Source organism: Gracilinanus agilis, chromosome 1 (genome assembly GCF_016433145.1).
Source record: "Gracilinanus agilis isolate LMUSP501 chromosome 1, AgileGrace, whole genome shotgun sequence".
NCBI lineage: Eukaryota > Metazoa > Chordata > Mammalia > Didelphimorphia > Didelphidae > Gracilinanus > Gracilinanus agilis.
Genome location: NC_058130.1, coordinates 268619140 through 268635967, shown reverse-complemented (window position 1 = coordinate 268635967; position 16828 = coordinate 268619140). Strand labels below are relative to the sequence as shown.

Genomic DNA, 16828 nt, shown 5'->3' with positions numbered 1-16828 from the left:
CTGGGCTTATATTTTGGAAAAGTAAATATAGTTCAACACTTACATCTAGAACACATGTATCCAGTTTGCCCTTTCTGTTTTTTGAGTTTTTCCAGGTAGACGTTGCCCTCTGAAAGCCTTGGATCAGCAATGACTTCCAGACTAGCCTGCGCAGCAGGAGAGTACCACTCAGTAGAAATCCATTCCTGTGTACTCTATTGACCTAGGAAACCGCAACTAGGGCAGTGGATGTTCAAGGGGAGGAGATGGGGATGAAGAATGCTGGGGAGGTAGAATCAACAAGAAAGAGTGCATTCCAAGCTGGCTGGGGTGAGGCTTGGACATCCCATGCCAAGATAGGTGGGAGTTAAAAGACATTTATTAAATGCCTGCTTTGTATCAAGCACTGTGCCAGGCACTGGGAGCACAAAAAGGTAAGGGGCGAAACACAAAAGACAGCTTCATCGGGCCAGTGAGTACATGACTTATAATGGAAAAATAGCCATCTGCATGATTTCAGAGAGGATATCACTAGCACCTGTGATTCATTATTGGAATATACCAATGAAATAGTAGACTATTCAGAAGGCTCAAATTGGGGAAGAGGATTGTTGGGAGTGAGAGTATGTGTAAATATACTTATAGATAGATAGAGCTATGTCTCTATATATACATAGATGTATATGTCTGCATGTGTGTATCCATCTCTTTAAAGAAATTCACAACTAAGAAAAAGAAAACACGAATTTTTCTCTTTTTCTCCTCTAGCAGCAAAAAAGTTCTTGTGTTAAAGACAAATCCTTAAGGTTCTCCCATGTTCTTAAGGTGGTAGAAGTAATAAGAACTCCGACTCTGGATCCAATCCTGACTAATGTGAAAGAATCAGTAGGGAAAGTAGAAATAAGGGGACTCTTAGGAAGATATGACCATTCCAGCTTAGAGCTCTTGATAGATAAAAAGAGGAAAAGCTGGGCATAGTTGGAGGAAAAAAGATTTCAAAGAATAGCTAGACTACCATGGCCTTAAGGTTCTACAGAGAAAACAGCCTAGGAAAATGATGAAATCAGAATTTTGATGGCATGATTACAGTTCTAAAGAGAAAGGAAGACTGTCAAAAGAGACTACTGTGATCACACAGGGAACAGATTTTTTTAAAATAAAGATTTTATTTTTTTTATTATAAAAACATTTTATTTTTAACCAGTTATATGTAATAAATTTCCACACCTGTTTTCTGAAGTTATGATCCAAATTGTCTCCCACCTTCCCTTTCCTTCCTCCTCCCAGAACTTGCAAGCAATTTGATATGGGTTATACATGTATTATCATGCAAAACTCATTTCCATGTTATTCATAACAGATTTTTTCTTAAAGACACAGAAAAGAGAAGAACAGGTACAAGAAGATGAACATTGTCCTATAAGAATAATATCAAGGACACATGGAGAAGACAGAAAAAAGGACAGGTAAATGAAAATAAGCATATGGTCTTATAAGAATGTCAGAAACACTAAAGCCCGGAATTAGCTGAGGCTTAGAATAAATACAAGAAAAAAAAAAGACTTAAAATATCTTTACTATGGCCTGGGAAAAGAGCATAAAAGGGTGAAAGCCACTGTTCAAGGTGGGTAAGAACTGATTACTATGAAAATAGAACTACTTAACTCCTTTTTTTTGTTTCATTTTGTTTACCAAGAATAATCTTCAGAGTGAGAAGCACAAAACAAAAAACAATTATAGGGAATTGAAATCTAAGAAAAATGAGATGCTAAGAAAATACCTAGTTATCTTCAAGTCATTACTGCCAGACAAACTTAGAAATGTTGTTATTCTCACTAGCTTTCAAAAATTGAAGAATGCTAAAGGTCTACAGATAGGCAAATGCCTTAGTTTTTTCTAAATGAGAAAAAGGTGAATGCCTATAAATTTAACTTTAACTCATAGCCATAAAACTCTTGCAATCCCATGGCTTATATAAGCATTAGGGAAGTGAGCCAAAAACAGGTTCATCAGTACAGTAATGCTGGACTGTAATAATTGTAATCTTTTCATTATTTGATATTATTATTAGGACTCCAAAATGCATTTCCTTAGGCTAAGTGGTCGTAAAGGCAAATAGGCAAAGACAGACAGGGTGGTACTTTTCTACTGTTCTGACCTATGTTAACTCTGTGTCAGGCAATTAATACTTATAGCCTCTAATTGAATAGTACTCCTGACCCAACTATGGTCTCTGAGTCATTTCTCTTCTACTGTCAGAGTCAACCCAGACCCTCTCCTAGTTTCTAGTCTCAATAAAGAAACTTACCCCTAATCAAACCTTATCCAAACCTGGTATAGGTAAGAAACTCCAAAACCCAAGTCACATCTGGGTCTGAAATGCTCCCTCACATTTGGGACTGATTATCTGCTCTCCACCAACCCCATTTTTAGGTTATATAACTTCACTATTGAACCCCAACTCTGCATGTGTTTTTCCTTTTTACTGATAGGAAAGGAGATGCCATAAATACAGCATATTTAGATCTCAGCAAGTTCTAATGACAAAGTCTTATGGTAATGTGGTAGCCACGATACAAGGCTAGTTACTAGTATAGTCAGGTGGATTTAGAACTGTATGAATGACTAAACTCAGAGGGTGGTTGTTATAACAAAAAGGTCATAGAAAGATACAGATATACAGTGATGTGAATGTATCTATGTATTCTCTCTAGTTGCAGATGATGGAGGAACACCAACCCTGATCACCCTTGATAATTGTTATCACCCTTTTCTCTAACAGTGCCCAGGGAGGACCCTGAAAGGTTAGGTCCAACCTAGGGTTGGATAAATTATTATAGGGCTTTTGATTTTCTTGGATCACGTTTGGTATCTGACTGCCCAAGGGTCTTTATATCACATATAAAGACCACTCAGGAAGGTACTTGTTAAAACTCTCTTTATCTATAATCTATAATCAGGGAAAGGATGAACAGGATAAGGAATGGGGATTGGAGACCCTGTCAATCTAATACCTATTACTAGTTGACAGTCAGGGCTGGAGGCTATTGATTTAGTAAAAGCTGGAGCTTTGTTCTCCACTGCCCCTCTGGCCCAGCCTGGCCACAGCCAAGCCAGAGAATAGATACTGCTGTTGATGCAGCTGTGTTGGTGATGTTATTCTCTCAGCTTTCCACTATCAGAGTTTGGTAATGCACTAGCTCTCACGGTCTTCAAGAACTATATTCAGATTCTTCTACCCTCTTCTTCATAGACCTCCCAGCCTCCCCTCACCACCCAGAGACCCAGAGACCTGAAGACCTAAAGAGCCCACCGACCCAATACCAAAGGTCAAAGACCAAAGACCCCTTCAAATGGCTGTCAGGGGAATTTATACTGCCAGGCCAACTGATGTTTGCCCTGGCTCACGGCATCTGGGAACATTCTATGCCTTCCAGCTGCCTCCCCGGTCATTCAAAGGTGGCATCCATCATTTCCCAGGATATGAATATAACATGGTTCAAGTTAATCTGGAAAGAAAGTGCATAATACAACACAGTCACAGGTGCTGTCATTGACCTTGTTCTGTTCTTGTTTTGGCAAAATAAGAGAGTAGCTTTTAATAATTTAATAATTAGTTTAATTAAAATAGAGATAGTAAAATAAATATAGTAAAGGAGAGAAATATAGGAAAGAGGTAGAGAAAGAAAATTTCCTAATGTCTATACGAGTTATCCTATAACTACCTATAATTACTACCTAAAACTGCTTATATCTACTTATAATTAACAACCACCCCACAAAGTTCCAACCCAACCAAAATCAACCCAATCAGTGCTTAATCCAACCCCATTTAGATCTGTTGATGAAGACCAGCCACCTTCCAAAAAGTTCAAGAAAGAAAAAAAAACCTAACAAACACCCAAAGCCAAAACCCCAAACCCAAAAAGCCCTCTCAGTAAACTCAGGCCCGCCTTTATATTCCAGCAACTAAATGCCAACCACCAACCCAACACACTCCCAGAAGCCCACCTCCCCAAAACTGCCAGCCCTGTCAGCAACTGACAGACAGACCAACTGACACTCCCTTTTCTCCCCACTTTCTATCTCACTTCCTGTCTCTATAGTTTTTACTTCCCATCACTGTGGGCTGATTAATCCCTATACATCTCTGTGGTAAGAGGTCTTCCAGGTCCCTCCTTAAATTAAAAAAAGGAATAAAAAAATTCCTTTTTACACTTGCAGTCTTGAAAATTTTGGCCAACGTTGATTTATGATCTCATTGATTTGGGAATCCCCCTCAACTATATATTTATTGTAACTCTCCCTCTCATTCCTGCATGATTCTTGCCTATGTTCCATAAATTTGCTACAGGGGGCTGACTCAATGTACCAATATCTTCTTCTCTGCTAATTTTGTGAGAACATCATTGGAATACTCTGGCTGTCAATTTGTCATCCCTCAGACACTTTCTCTTTCTTAGTCTTAATATTCTTAGATGTTCTTCATTGGTTGTATGTTATAATCTCACATCAAGTTCCTCTCTATTACCCTCTACGTGATATTTAATTTAAGAATTAATGAATCATGGAAGCATGTACTTTATTTTTTTAAAAGAATTCACACTTTCCTGAGTAAAGTACACAAAAATCTCACATTAAGTCTTTTTAAAGCACCAGGCCTTTATCTCTTCCCTCTGTCCCTCATTATAGTCCAGATGGCAAATCTGAGCGAAGCTCAAATATTCTGGTGAAAACATTAACAATGTTATTTATGAACACTTGTTTTTCTACCATTTTGCCACTTGTGAGTTTGCTGCCTGGAGGAAGGAAAATAGCCTCTTTAATGGAAACTTGGAAAATAATAAAAGTGTTTATATGGATGTCTTTGCTCTGCCAGTCTAAGTTGAAAAGAATGACAAAGATAAAAATAATTATGTACATTTGCATATGCCTAAAGTTTCTGAGTTCTTGGCATTTAATCAAAATCTTCCTAATGTATAAATAATTCCATGTGTCATGACCATATAGCAATACTGGTAGAATGTTGGTGATGGTGACTAAAGCATACAATAAGATTGCATAACTATAAGTAGATGGGTCTTTGTTTCCATAGGAAACTTGTTGTCATTAATAGAACTTTGTAGTTTCCAGATGGTAGTTTAGTCATCTCTCCTCCTGTTCAACTTTGGGCCCTTCAACTTGTACTCTGTACTATATCTTCTCTATAGTAGTGGCAAACATTATTGGAAATACTTCCTTCATATGTCTTGCCTGATGTTTATGTTATTACTAGAAAAGGCTATTTCTAATCTTTTGTCAGGGAATCTCCATGCCACCCCAAACCCCAGCCTTATTTGATATTTTAGAAATAAAAGTTCTTTTCCTTTTTTCTGGATTTCCTTAGGAAACAGATCCAGCAATGGCATTACTAGGTCTAAGGATATATACAGTTCTATAGTTCTGGGCATAATTTCATATTGCTCTCTGAAATGGTTGGATCAGTTCACAATTTTGCCAACACTGTATTAGTGTTCCCACTTTTCCACATCCCCTCCAACATTTATCATTTTGCCATTTTGTCATCTTAGCCAATCTGATATGTGCGAGATGATACCACAGAATTGTTTTGGTTTGTATCTTCCTAATCAGTAGCGCCTTGGAACATTTTGTCATGTACCTGTATATGGCTTTGATTTCTTCATCTGAAAACTGTCTGTTCATATCTTTTTCCCATTTATCAATTGGAGGATGCCTCTTAATCATAAGAGACCTCTGAAAAACTGTCTGAAAATTTCTTCCCAATTTTCTTCTTTCCTTCTAATCTTGGCAACATTTGTTTTATTTGTACAAAACCTTTTCAGTTTAATGTATTCAAAATTATCCATTTTGCATTATCCAATCCTCTTCATTGCTTGTTTAATCATAAATTCCTCTCCTATCCATAAATCTGATGGGTAATATTTAATCTGTTCTAATTTGTTTATATCTCCTTTTATTTCTAGATCATGTATCCTTTTTTATCTTATATTAGTGACTAGCATAAAATATTCTGTTCCTAGTTTCTGCCAACCTACTTGGCAATTTTTATCAAATAGTGATTTCTTATCCCAATAGTATGAATCTATATTTTCTTTCAAGGAATCTTGAATGATATTGATAATATGCATGGGAGACATCTCATTGGAAAAAAGTATTTAAAGGCAATATTTTGTTAACAAAATCAAATGTTTTATCATTGTCAAAAACAACAAGTATAATGAAATTTTATATTTATATCTTTCAGTCAATTTCAAATAACTTTGAGATGCAAAGCAAAAAGCAAGATAACAAACATTTATTTATTTATTTATTTATTTTAGACCCTTGCCTTCCGTCTTGGAGTCAATACTGTGTATTGGCTCCAAGGCAGAAGAGTGGTAAGGGTAGGCAATGGAGGTCAAGTGACTTGCCCAGGGTCACACAGCTGGAAATGTCTGAGATCAGTTTTGAACTTAGGATCTCCCATCTCTAGGCCTGGCTTTCAATCCACTGAGCTACCCAGCTGCCCCCATAACAAACATTTATTACGTGCTTACTATGTGCCAGGTACTATGCTAAGTATTGGGGATAGAAATATTATACCCCCCAAAAAAGAAACAGTTTCTGCCCTCAAGAAGCTTACATTCTAATGGGGGAAGAGAACATACAAAAGGGAGCTGAATATGTGGTGGAAAAGGTGGGGGGAAATACAAAGGAATATAGAATCAAAAGCAGAAGCAGAGCTTGTCAGGGAATAAAAAAAAGCTGGCCTGATCCCTCCCCAAAATTAAGGTCCTAGGAGGAAATTCCTGGTGGAGAAGGGGCCAGCACGAAGAAATTTCTAGGCACTTAGGAAGGTTTTTCAGAGTAATATGGTATCTGGGTCAAACTCTGGAATGTCATAGAAGTGGGAAGTGAATGAAGACCAAGTGGAAGTCCCCCTGGAGGATCTTGCCAATGGAAAAAAAGAGAAGCTACATGGTGTTATGGCAGCAATGGGAGAAGGGGACCCTACACAGTGGATGTTTTTTTCCAATGCTAGAAGGCTCCAGTCACTGAGGGAATTTCTGGCAACTGAGGCAAAGACACAAAGTCTAGAATATCAGAAGGTAAAGAAGGAATGTTTTGAGGAGCTTACATTCTATAGGGAAACCAAAATGTATAATACATATATACATATATGTGTGTATTCACATATACACATGAATGTATATATAAACATGCAATAAATAAATTAGTAATTTTGGAAGGAGACACTAGCAGTTGGAGAGGTGTCCCTGAAATTAAAGCAAAGTAGGGATTCTGAATGGCAAAAGTAAGGATAGCATGTTCATAGGTTCATGGGTTCAAATTGGGGATTTACTACCCATTGTGACTCTGGGCAAGTCACCTAACCTTTTGGACCCTAGTTTCTTCATCTATAAAAGTGAGAAAGGTTCTATATCAAAAACAAAAATCATAATTATCTTAATATATGCAGAAAAAGCTTTTGACAAAATACAACACTTATTCCTATTAAAAATTAGAAAGCATAGGAATAAATGGAACTTTGGTTTTTGAAAAAATGTGAATTCTTTGCCTTGTCTTGGTTACAAAAAAAATCTGGTAAAGATTGATAAAGATTCCTCAGAATAATGTTATTAAATGGACTGAATAAAATACATAAGATTACAAAGGAAATCAATTATATTAAAATAAGATAATTATCTTTCCATCAAAGTTTCGAGACCCCGCTCTGAAATCTATCCATGAGTCCTTTGGGGGTACATTTGGTTAAGAACATACTCTTCAAGCAAATCAGAGCTGTGGCATAGGTTCTACTAGAATTCCTGGAAGAAATGAAACAAGAGTTTTACAATTAAAATAAAAATGAAATGATAGTTCTAGACTCAGTGGTTCCCAAATTTTTTTTGGCCTACCACCCCCCTTTCCAGAAAAAATATTACTTAGTGCCCCCTGGAAATTATGAAACTATTTATTGAACTCAGAATAGGATGCAATACAAAAAAAGTGTGGCGATCACCACACCCCTGGATCGCTGCAGCACCCACCAGGGGGCAGTAGCACCCACTTTGGGAATCACTGTTCTAGAGGAAAGAATTAAACAGCTTACTTAGTATAAGAAATAAGTTAGTCCATTTATTAACTGTGCCAGGGTTGGGAGTACAAACATAAGCGAAAAGATAGTCCCTTCTCTCACAGAATTTATATTTTAATGCAGGAAGACAACACAAAAAGGGCCAAAATGTGTTTGTGTGTGTGTGTGTGTGTGTGTGTTTGGGAAGGAGGGACATGGAAAAGTGTATGATAGCTAAACCCAGAGAATAAAGGATGGTTATCCTGTCTCTATCTTCCCATTTCTCCCACCATCTTCTCCTTTGAAAAGAAAAAAACAAAAAAATAACAAAGAGAAACTGACCTTGTAGCAAATATGCATAGTTAAGCAAAAATAAAAGGCCAACACTGGCCATATCTGAAAATATATGTCTTATTCTACATTTTGGGCCCATCACTTTTAACCACCTTGTTTTTCCTTTTCTTCTGCTCCTGGCTCCTTGGGTGCTTCTTGAGAGGTTTCTTATTCTCCCTGACCTATTTTGGTGCAGTTCCCACAATCTCAGATGATGGTTAGAATCCAGAGAATTATGTTTGGTACTAGAAGTTGATCAGAGCAACAGATTTGAGTCTCAGTCCAGTTGGCAGGGAACCTATAGCTTTGGAGGAAGATGCCAAAGAAATTACTTATGAGTCTGGCCTCCATGCATGTGGTTGTCTTTTGTAGGTAATTCCAGATTGGCTGATATTCTGCATAAACCTGTTCTAAGATCAGGTAGGAATCTTGCCATCCTAAGTACTAATTAGACAGAAATTACCATTGAGTGTCACTATAGGTGTGGTAGTGGTTGTGGTGCCTGTTGGGAGATGGGGGGGAGGGACAATGTAAGTAGCCAAGTTATCCAAATTATTGTGGGTACCCTTCAAGACTGCCATAGTTTCTGGGGGGAAAAAACCCAACAACTATCTTCTCACTCCACCTGATCAATGATGACTCAAGTACTGAAAGGACTTCATTTGGATTCTACTTGGACAAAATAGGCCATTTCTAGGCTGGAATACTCACAGGCAGCCATGTGTTGACCTTGAGGCTTTTGGTCACACTGATAAAAACTCTGAACTCCATTATGTTATCATTGACTACCATGGGTATTGGTAGATATAATCTACAATGCCTCTTTTGTCTTAAGCCTAGTCTTAAACCAGATCCTCATTACTTCACAGTCAATGTATTCCATTTTTTGTTGATATTCAGGATCTCATCTACATTATATGCCATCTGAGGGTAGTGCTGTTGCTGAAGCCTCAGACCAGACACACCAAACCACTTCACTTCTTTCAACAATTCCACCAATAGTTGCTTTTCCATAGAAGGTACTGCTGACATCTGCTGATGTTACAACACCCAAAACTGGAAATCCAGCTTAGTCCAAAAGACTGCCTCCTATGAATAAGCTTCCAGAAAAGCACTGACAAAGAACACTATCCTCTCAATAGCAGTGAGTGAGAGGCAAATATCACTGCAGAGCTTATATTCTTGGAAGAGAATGTTAACTACCACACCCCCTAGGGCCCATCCCAGATTTTATGGAAAAGTATATGACTCTTGGCCTGAACATGTCTCAGATTGCTGTACTGGTTCTAATCTTTGTCGTCTTGGACTTGGTTCTTCTTCGTAGGAAACAGCATTGCCTCCTAACCAGTGATGTGCTTCCTAATCTTATAGACAATTTTAGTTGGACATTGCACTGATCAGAGTTTTTAAGTCTTACACAGTTTTTTTCCTCTATAATGTTGCTGTTATTATATAATTTGTTCTCTTGGTTCTTATTTCACTCTTTATCAGTTCATAAAAGTCTTTACTATAAAATAATCCATTTTGACTTATGGGAAAGAATGCTATTCACATCTAGAGAAAGAATTGTGAGAGTAGAAATCCAGAAGAAAACAAGTGACTCATCACTTGTTTTTATGGGTGCATGATTTTAGGGTTTTGGTTTTAAAGGATTGCTCTTTTACAAAAATGAATAATATGGAAATGGGTTCAAGTAATTTTATGTATATATACACATATGTTATAAAACAGTGGAATTGCTTGTCAACTCTGGGCGGGGGGAGGGAGAAAACATGGATCATGTAACCATGGAAGAAATTTTATAAAAATGTAATTTAATTTAAAAAATAAAGTAAAATCTCTTTCCTTGTTTCTTATAGCATAATTGTACCCTATTATGTCATATACCACAATTTGTCCAGCCACTTATAGAGGACAATTCCAATGGAATAAATGGCAGTAAATCAATATCAGACAAATGATATCGTGAAGTGAGCAGAAATAGAAAACAATATATTGACTATTAACAATGTAAATGAAAAGAACACTATAAATGAAATAGAATGTAGTGACCAATCTTCAGATCTTTTTCTTTGTCCTTAAGAAAATATATCTTCCTCCTTCTGTTAGAGTTATATTCTGATATATAGATTCTGGGTCTGGAATGCTGTATTCATCAGTGAGGTTGAACAGATAGAAAAAAGGCCCTCAAACCTAAACATAAGGATTCCTGTAGGCCATATGTCTTGGTTTTAAAATGTAACATTATCTATGTTTTATTGTATTTTTATTTGTTTAAAAAATATTCCCCAATGACATTTTAATCTGGTTTGGGCAGCATATGAGAATGTTGTGGGCTGCAGTGTTTACTGTTATAGTTGAATGTGTCTATTAGTTTTGCTTAACATTTGTTGTTTTTTTTTTGCCTTTTTTACAAGAGACAAAAAAATGGAAGGATAAGAGAGGCTAAGAGATATTCAGAAATTACTTTAAAATCAAGGAAAGGCAACAATAAAACTTTAAATTAAATACATACAAATAAAAATCTTTGAAAGTCTGATAACTGATGTGTGTTATCTGTCAGTGGGGCAACAAGTATCTAGAAAAAGGCAATAAATTCACACTTTATCAAGGAGACATCATTAATATAAGAAAAAAGCCTTTTTAGCCCTAACACTTAGGAATTTACCTTGTTATAAAGGATGTGGCAAACTAAAATAGAGACATTGTCACTCATACTGTATTCATTTAAGCCTTTGTTTAGATCACCATTTCATTTTTCTATTTTATTTTTGTACATTATTATTTGGCAATGTGATTATGTCTTGTCTTATAGCCAAGAAAATTAGAAACAAATTATGTTCAAGTCCACTTGAGAGAGGCCTATGTGAACTTAGAGATGTTTATTCCAGTTCTTCTAAAAGTTTTCTATAAAGCTATACATTAAATGAAATTCTGTATAATAACAACTTTATTTTATTCTCAAGTTTATTCACGACAAAACTTCACCAAACATCGCCAGTATTCTTCTGGTGATATTGTATAGCTTTGAGTCATGAAACACTAGATGCCATGTTGGTGAACCTATGGCACACATGCCAGAGGGGACTCCTCCTCTTCCCCCTCTCCACTGCACCTCAGGACATTTCTTACATCACCTGCCCCTATGTCCAGCAGCCTGTGATAATGAGATTAAACTACCCTGTCCATCTTTAGATTTGTCACCAAAAGTGAAAACATCACCACTTAATTCACAAGTTAGGAAGTAGCCCACATGTGCAAGAGTGGGTGACAAATCAGAATTGACTGACTGCTCCCTGGGCAGTCCTAAGCAAAGCATCTGTTGTGATTGGACATGTAAACTAAGGGGAAGGCATAGGAAGTGATGAAAAAGAAGTGCTTTTAAAAGGGAGTGACAACTTCCTGTGGGCCAGTTCTTGTTCGTTTTCCTGGAGTTGGATCTCGAGTTGAAGATGCTACTTGCTGGATCTGAGACCTGGGACCCTGAGACCTTGGTGAGACTGTTCTTAAATCTTTCCCTTAGAACTACGCATGGCAAGTGAAGAAGGCTGACTACCTTAGTCTCCCATATGCTTCCTTGATTGGGAGAAGCCTTCGTGTCTAATTCCTTGTTAACTGACTTTTAGGCTCTCTGGCTGGGACCTCTGGAACCCTGCTGGAGTAAAGTCAGGGACTGAGTACATAGTTTAGTTCTTTAAGCTAAATCTCTTACTCTACCCTCTTCTCATCTCTCTACTTCTACTCTCCTATATTTTATAAACAAATTACTAAAATCATTTTAGAATTTATATTTATTCAATTCTTGGCAACCACACCTTTATTTTTTTATTTTTATTTTTTAAAATATTAATATCTAAACCCAACCCTCCCCTCCTTTTTCCCTTTTACAAGTCCAGTGGGAGCACTTTCTCCTTCCCCTGTATGGGGTAAGGGGGTGGGTCACACAAGGAGTGAGCTATACTGCTATATAATTTCTAGAGAACTGAGTTGAGTATCACTCAGTTTAACTATGTTCAGAGTAGAACTCATTTATCTTTCTCTTCAAACCTACCTCTTTCCAAACCTCCCTATTTTTGTTGAGGGCAACCACATCCTTGTAGTAACACAAGTTTAGAACCTTGGAGTCATCCTCAACTCACTACATTCTTCCTTATGTTACTTATCCAAGCTGTTGCCAAGTCTTGCTGATTATGCCTTTACAACATCTCTCAAGTCTCATCTCCCCTTCTCTCTACTTACATAGCCATTACCCTAGTTCATGCCCCCGTCATCACCTAAACTAGACTACTTTTTTTTTTTACACTACTACTCTTTTTTTTCCTCCACACATCTGCCAAAGTGATATTCCTGTCATTCTCTTATGCAAAAGTCACCAGTGGCTCCCTATTACCTCTAGGATTAAATTTAAAATTCTGTTTGGTATTTACAGCCCCTCAAGGTCTAGTTCTAACCTACCTTCCTAGGCTTAACTTCACTACAAGTCATGTACTTTCTGGCCTGGTCAAACTGTTTCTGCCACATGACTTCCTTGTCTTTGCACATGCTATCCCATCCTTCCCCCATGTCTGGAATTAACTCTCTGGGACTTCACTTCTATCTTTTAGAATTTGTAGGGGTTTTTTTCAGAGTTCTGCTCAAACAGTACCTCATTTCTTCCTCCTTGCTTCCTTTAAGTCTTAGTTTTAACTAAGTCTTAGTCTCACCTTTTAAGAAGTCTTTCCTTTGAAATGATCTTCAGTTTATACTGTATCTCTCTTTAGTTTGTTCCTGGTTCTACTCTTGTCTGTCCATTAGACTGTGAACTCCGTGAGGGCAGGGGCTGGCTATTGCTTTTCTTTGCATCCCGGTCGCCTAAAAACACCATGCCTGGCAAATCATAGGCGGTTAGTATGCTTATTGACATGATTTCCTACTGGGATCCTTTTCTGATCCCATCCCCACGTCCTGACCCTCAAATTACCATTTATTTGCTTTGCATATTATTTTATTACGTTAATTTTACTCTGTAGATACATTGTGACATCCGAATACAACGTAACCAGATTAAGAGCAGGAATTGTTTCATTTTCATTTATATATTATTTTAATATATAGATACATGGTCTGATCCGAATAAAATGTAACCACTTTAAGAGCAGGAAGGGTTTCATATTTATCTGTGCAATCGCAAAACTTCCACATAACGGGCATTTAATAAATGCAGGATGACTGGAGGAATAGGGTGGACTAGTGGGTTTCTTTAGTCCCATTCTGAGATAGGCGGTAGATCAGCTCCCTGAAGGCGGGGACAGCAAAGCAATACTCAGCTGAGAAGCCTGGGCACTCAAAATCGAACTCATTCGTTTTCCCAAAATCTCTTAATGGGACTAGAGAGCTCGGTCAAAGTCCGTCAGAGGGATGACATCACCCTATGCCTAGCCCTCATTGGTCGGTAGCTCACTCCCCCTCCCTCGGCCTCCCTTCCGCTCTCCAGGCCCGCCCCGCCCCCGCCCCGCCCCGGAAGCCTGGAGCCACGTGACGGGAGACGGCCTGGCTCCTCCGTCGTCGTGTCCGCTCGCGAGAAAGAATGGCGGAGGCGCCTCCTGTATCAGGTAGAGTTCTGGCCCGCTCTGCGGACTTTTTCTTTCCCACTGTCCTGCCCCTCCCCTCCCCCTTCCTCAGGCTGACCTCGAGAACCTGGGACCGCTCTGTTTCTGCCCCTTTCCCGAGAGCGGAAATTCGGTCACTGAACCTGACCGAATTTCTCCGCTCTCGGGGCTCCAGCGGTTAGTGTCGCGAGAGGGGCTCTCGGGGTCCCTGGGGGGCGGCTCACGCCTGTCCAGAGTACGGTGGGGGCAGGGAACGGCGGCTCTAAGGGGCCAAATGGCAAGGGAGGTTCGAGTTGGGTAGAGCCTGGGTGAGCTATCCTTTTTACTAAAGTCTGCTCTCCACCTGCAATTCTCGGACTCCTCCCACAGCTCATCCTTCCCATTCCCACCACCACGAAACCCTTCCAGATTTTTTCCTTCTCTCATTTCCCAAGAATGCGATTTTCCACCTCTGAACCCTGATGGAGTTTTACATTTCTTTTTATTTGCTGGCTGAATGAAAAGGAAGGTATTTAGGTAGTAACGTCCTGTACGACCTGTGAGATAAAATACAAACACCGTATTGTGTACCTGTTGTTATTATTATTATTATTATTATTATTATTATTATTATTATTATTATTATTATTATTATAATACCCTTACTTTCCATCTTGGAGTCAATACTCAGTGTTGGCTCCAAGGCAGAAGAGTGGTAAGGGTAGGCAATTGGGGGTCAAGTGACTTGCCCAGGGTCACATATCTAGGACCTCCCTTCTCTAGGCCTGGCTCTCAATCCACTGAGCCCAGCCGCCCCCTTGTGTGCCTTTTAAATCTTATCGAGATTTCCTAATGCCTTCGAACCTAGAAAGGACCCCCACCCCCTTGTGTCTTCCATATGTTGCAATTTCCTTTCACTTAAGTGCTTGTTTGTTGAATTGAATCTGTGAATTTCCTCCCTTAAATCCCCAGTTCAGGTGCTTTAGGGCCATTTTCTCTATCTGATCTTTCCATTCTCCTAGGTAGAATGGATCTTTTCCTTCAAATTTCTGGTAGTAACCTGCCTAGACCTCTACTCTTTTCACCTACTCCTTTCCAAATTTTGTCTGTCTTCACCCATGCCCTTATCCTCATTAGATTATAAGCACTTTGAAAGCAAGGTTCATAGCACATCTATCTTTGTACACTTCAGTAGAGCTTAATAAATATTTAATTGAATTGAACTGAATCCTAATGAATGTGCCTCTTTCCTCATCTGTCTTTTTGAAGGTCTTTCTGGGACCTGTGCTTGCTCTTATTCTCTACTGATGATTTTCTCTGTGTATGTGTGTGTATGTATGTATATTCTAAGCCTTTTTTCTTTCCTAGATTAACTTATTTTACAAACTTCTCGATAATGCCCTGACTTTCCACCAATCAGGGTAACTGCTCAATAACTCTAGTCTGGTTAACCTGTTTCTGTCTCAACCTTCTCCCAAGCTAAACTGTTTATGTCTTGACTATTCCTTTGACTATACTCCATGTTTGTCAAACTAGTTGTCTTGTTCTAGCAACTCCCCAGGGCACCCCATTCCATTTTGGAACAAGTCTAATTAGGAAACTTTTCCTAATACTGAATAAAAATGCACCTCTTTATAGTTACTTTCATTAGCTGGTGTTACTTCTGCTCTGGAGCCATGCTGAAAGGATTTGATACCATTCTTCCTGACTAACAATCCTTGAGATACTTGAAGATACTTTTCGTGTCCCCTGTCAAACTATTCTTCCAGGCTAATCATTCAGCTGTTTCTTAAATACTTCTGAGTTCTCATTCACATGCCACCTTTTTTTTGGCTATGCACCTGTCTCTTTTCAATTGTGGTGCCCAGAATTGGGCAAGGACTCTCGACAAGGTCAATTTCAAGGTTTACTGCAGTAGGACCATTACTTTTCTTGTTCTGGAAACTGTCTCTCATAATGCCACCTAAGATTTCAATAGGCTGCTGTGTTTCATTGCTGATTCATTGAGTTGGCAGTACACTAAAACCCCTAGATCTCTTTAATCAATAAGAGCTGCTTTCTAGATATATTGTCCCCATCTCATGCAATGGAGTTTTTTTAATTCACATGCAAATTATCCCTTTTAAATAGGATCATATTTGTTTCAGTTCACCATTCTAGCCCGTCTTGGAAACCTAATTCTGTCATGTCATGTATTTCAATTTCATGCTACCTGTATATTTCCATCTTTAGTCAAATGTCTTTTATATCTTTATCCAAGTTGATAATATTTATTAAATACTTACTATGTGGAAGGCATTGAGCTGGATATACAGTCAAAAAGAAAAACCATTCCTGCCATCAAGGAATTTGCATTCTACTGAAATAAACACCATACCCACAGATAGATAAATATGTTGAGGAGATTTTGATTTATTGAGTCCAACCCTCTACTTTTTCATGTGGAGAACAGAGAGGTTAAGTATCTTGCTTAGGTTCACAAATCAGTAAATACCTGAGGTAGGATTGGAACAGGTCTTTGTAACTCCAAATTCAGTACTTACTCACACTTATACTACTTCTCTTATAGGGAGAAAGCACTAACAACTGAGGGAAAAGTAAAGTAAGGATTCTGAGAGGCAGAAAACTGAATCCCAAGTTCAAGGAATAGTTGATAATTGGTAGGAATGTAGTATGTGTAAGGAGACTTACATGAAATATATTGGGAAATATACCCTGGAGCCAGATTATGGATGACTAAATCCTAGGCTGAAGAATTTGTATTTTATACTGGAGACAATTAGAAGCATCAATAAGTTGAATGAAACAACCATGGACAGTCCTTTGGTATTCTACTAGTGACCTCTCTCCCCGTAAATATCAGTTAATCAGT

The 16828-nt window shown here is 38.3% G+C and overlaps 1 protein-coding gene across 1 annotated transcript in view; it reads left to right on the top strand.

Annotated features, from left to right (window-relative positions):
• The first annotated feature begins 13955 nt into the window (after positions 1–13955).
• Positions 13956–16828, top strand: part of NFX1 (nuclear transcription factor, X-box binding 1) — a 104981-nt gene continuing 102108 nt past the window's right edge. Inside the window, exon 1 of the mRNA XM_044661536.1 lies at positions 13956–13980. Coding sequence (XP_044517471.1) covers positions 13956–13980 — 25 coding nt within the window. The remainder of the gene's footprint in view (positions 13981–16828) is intronic.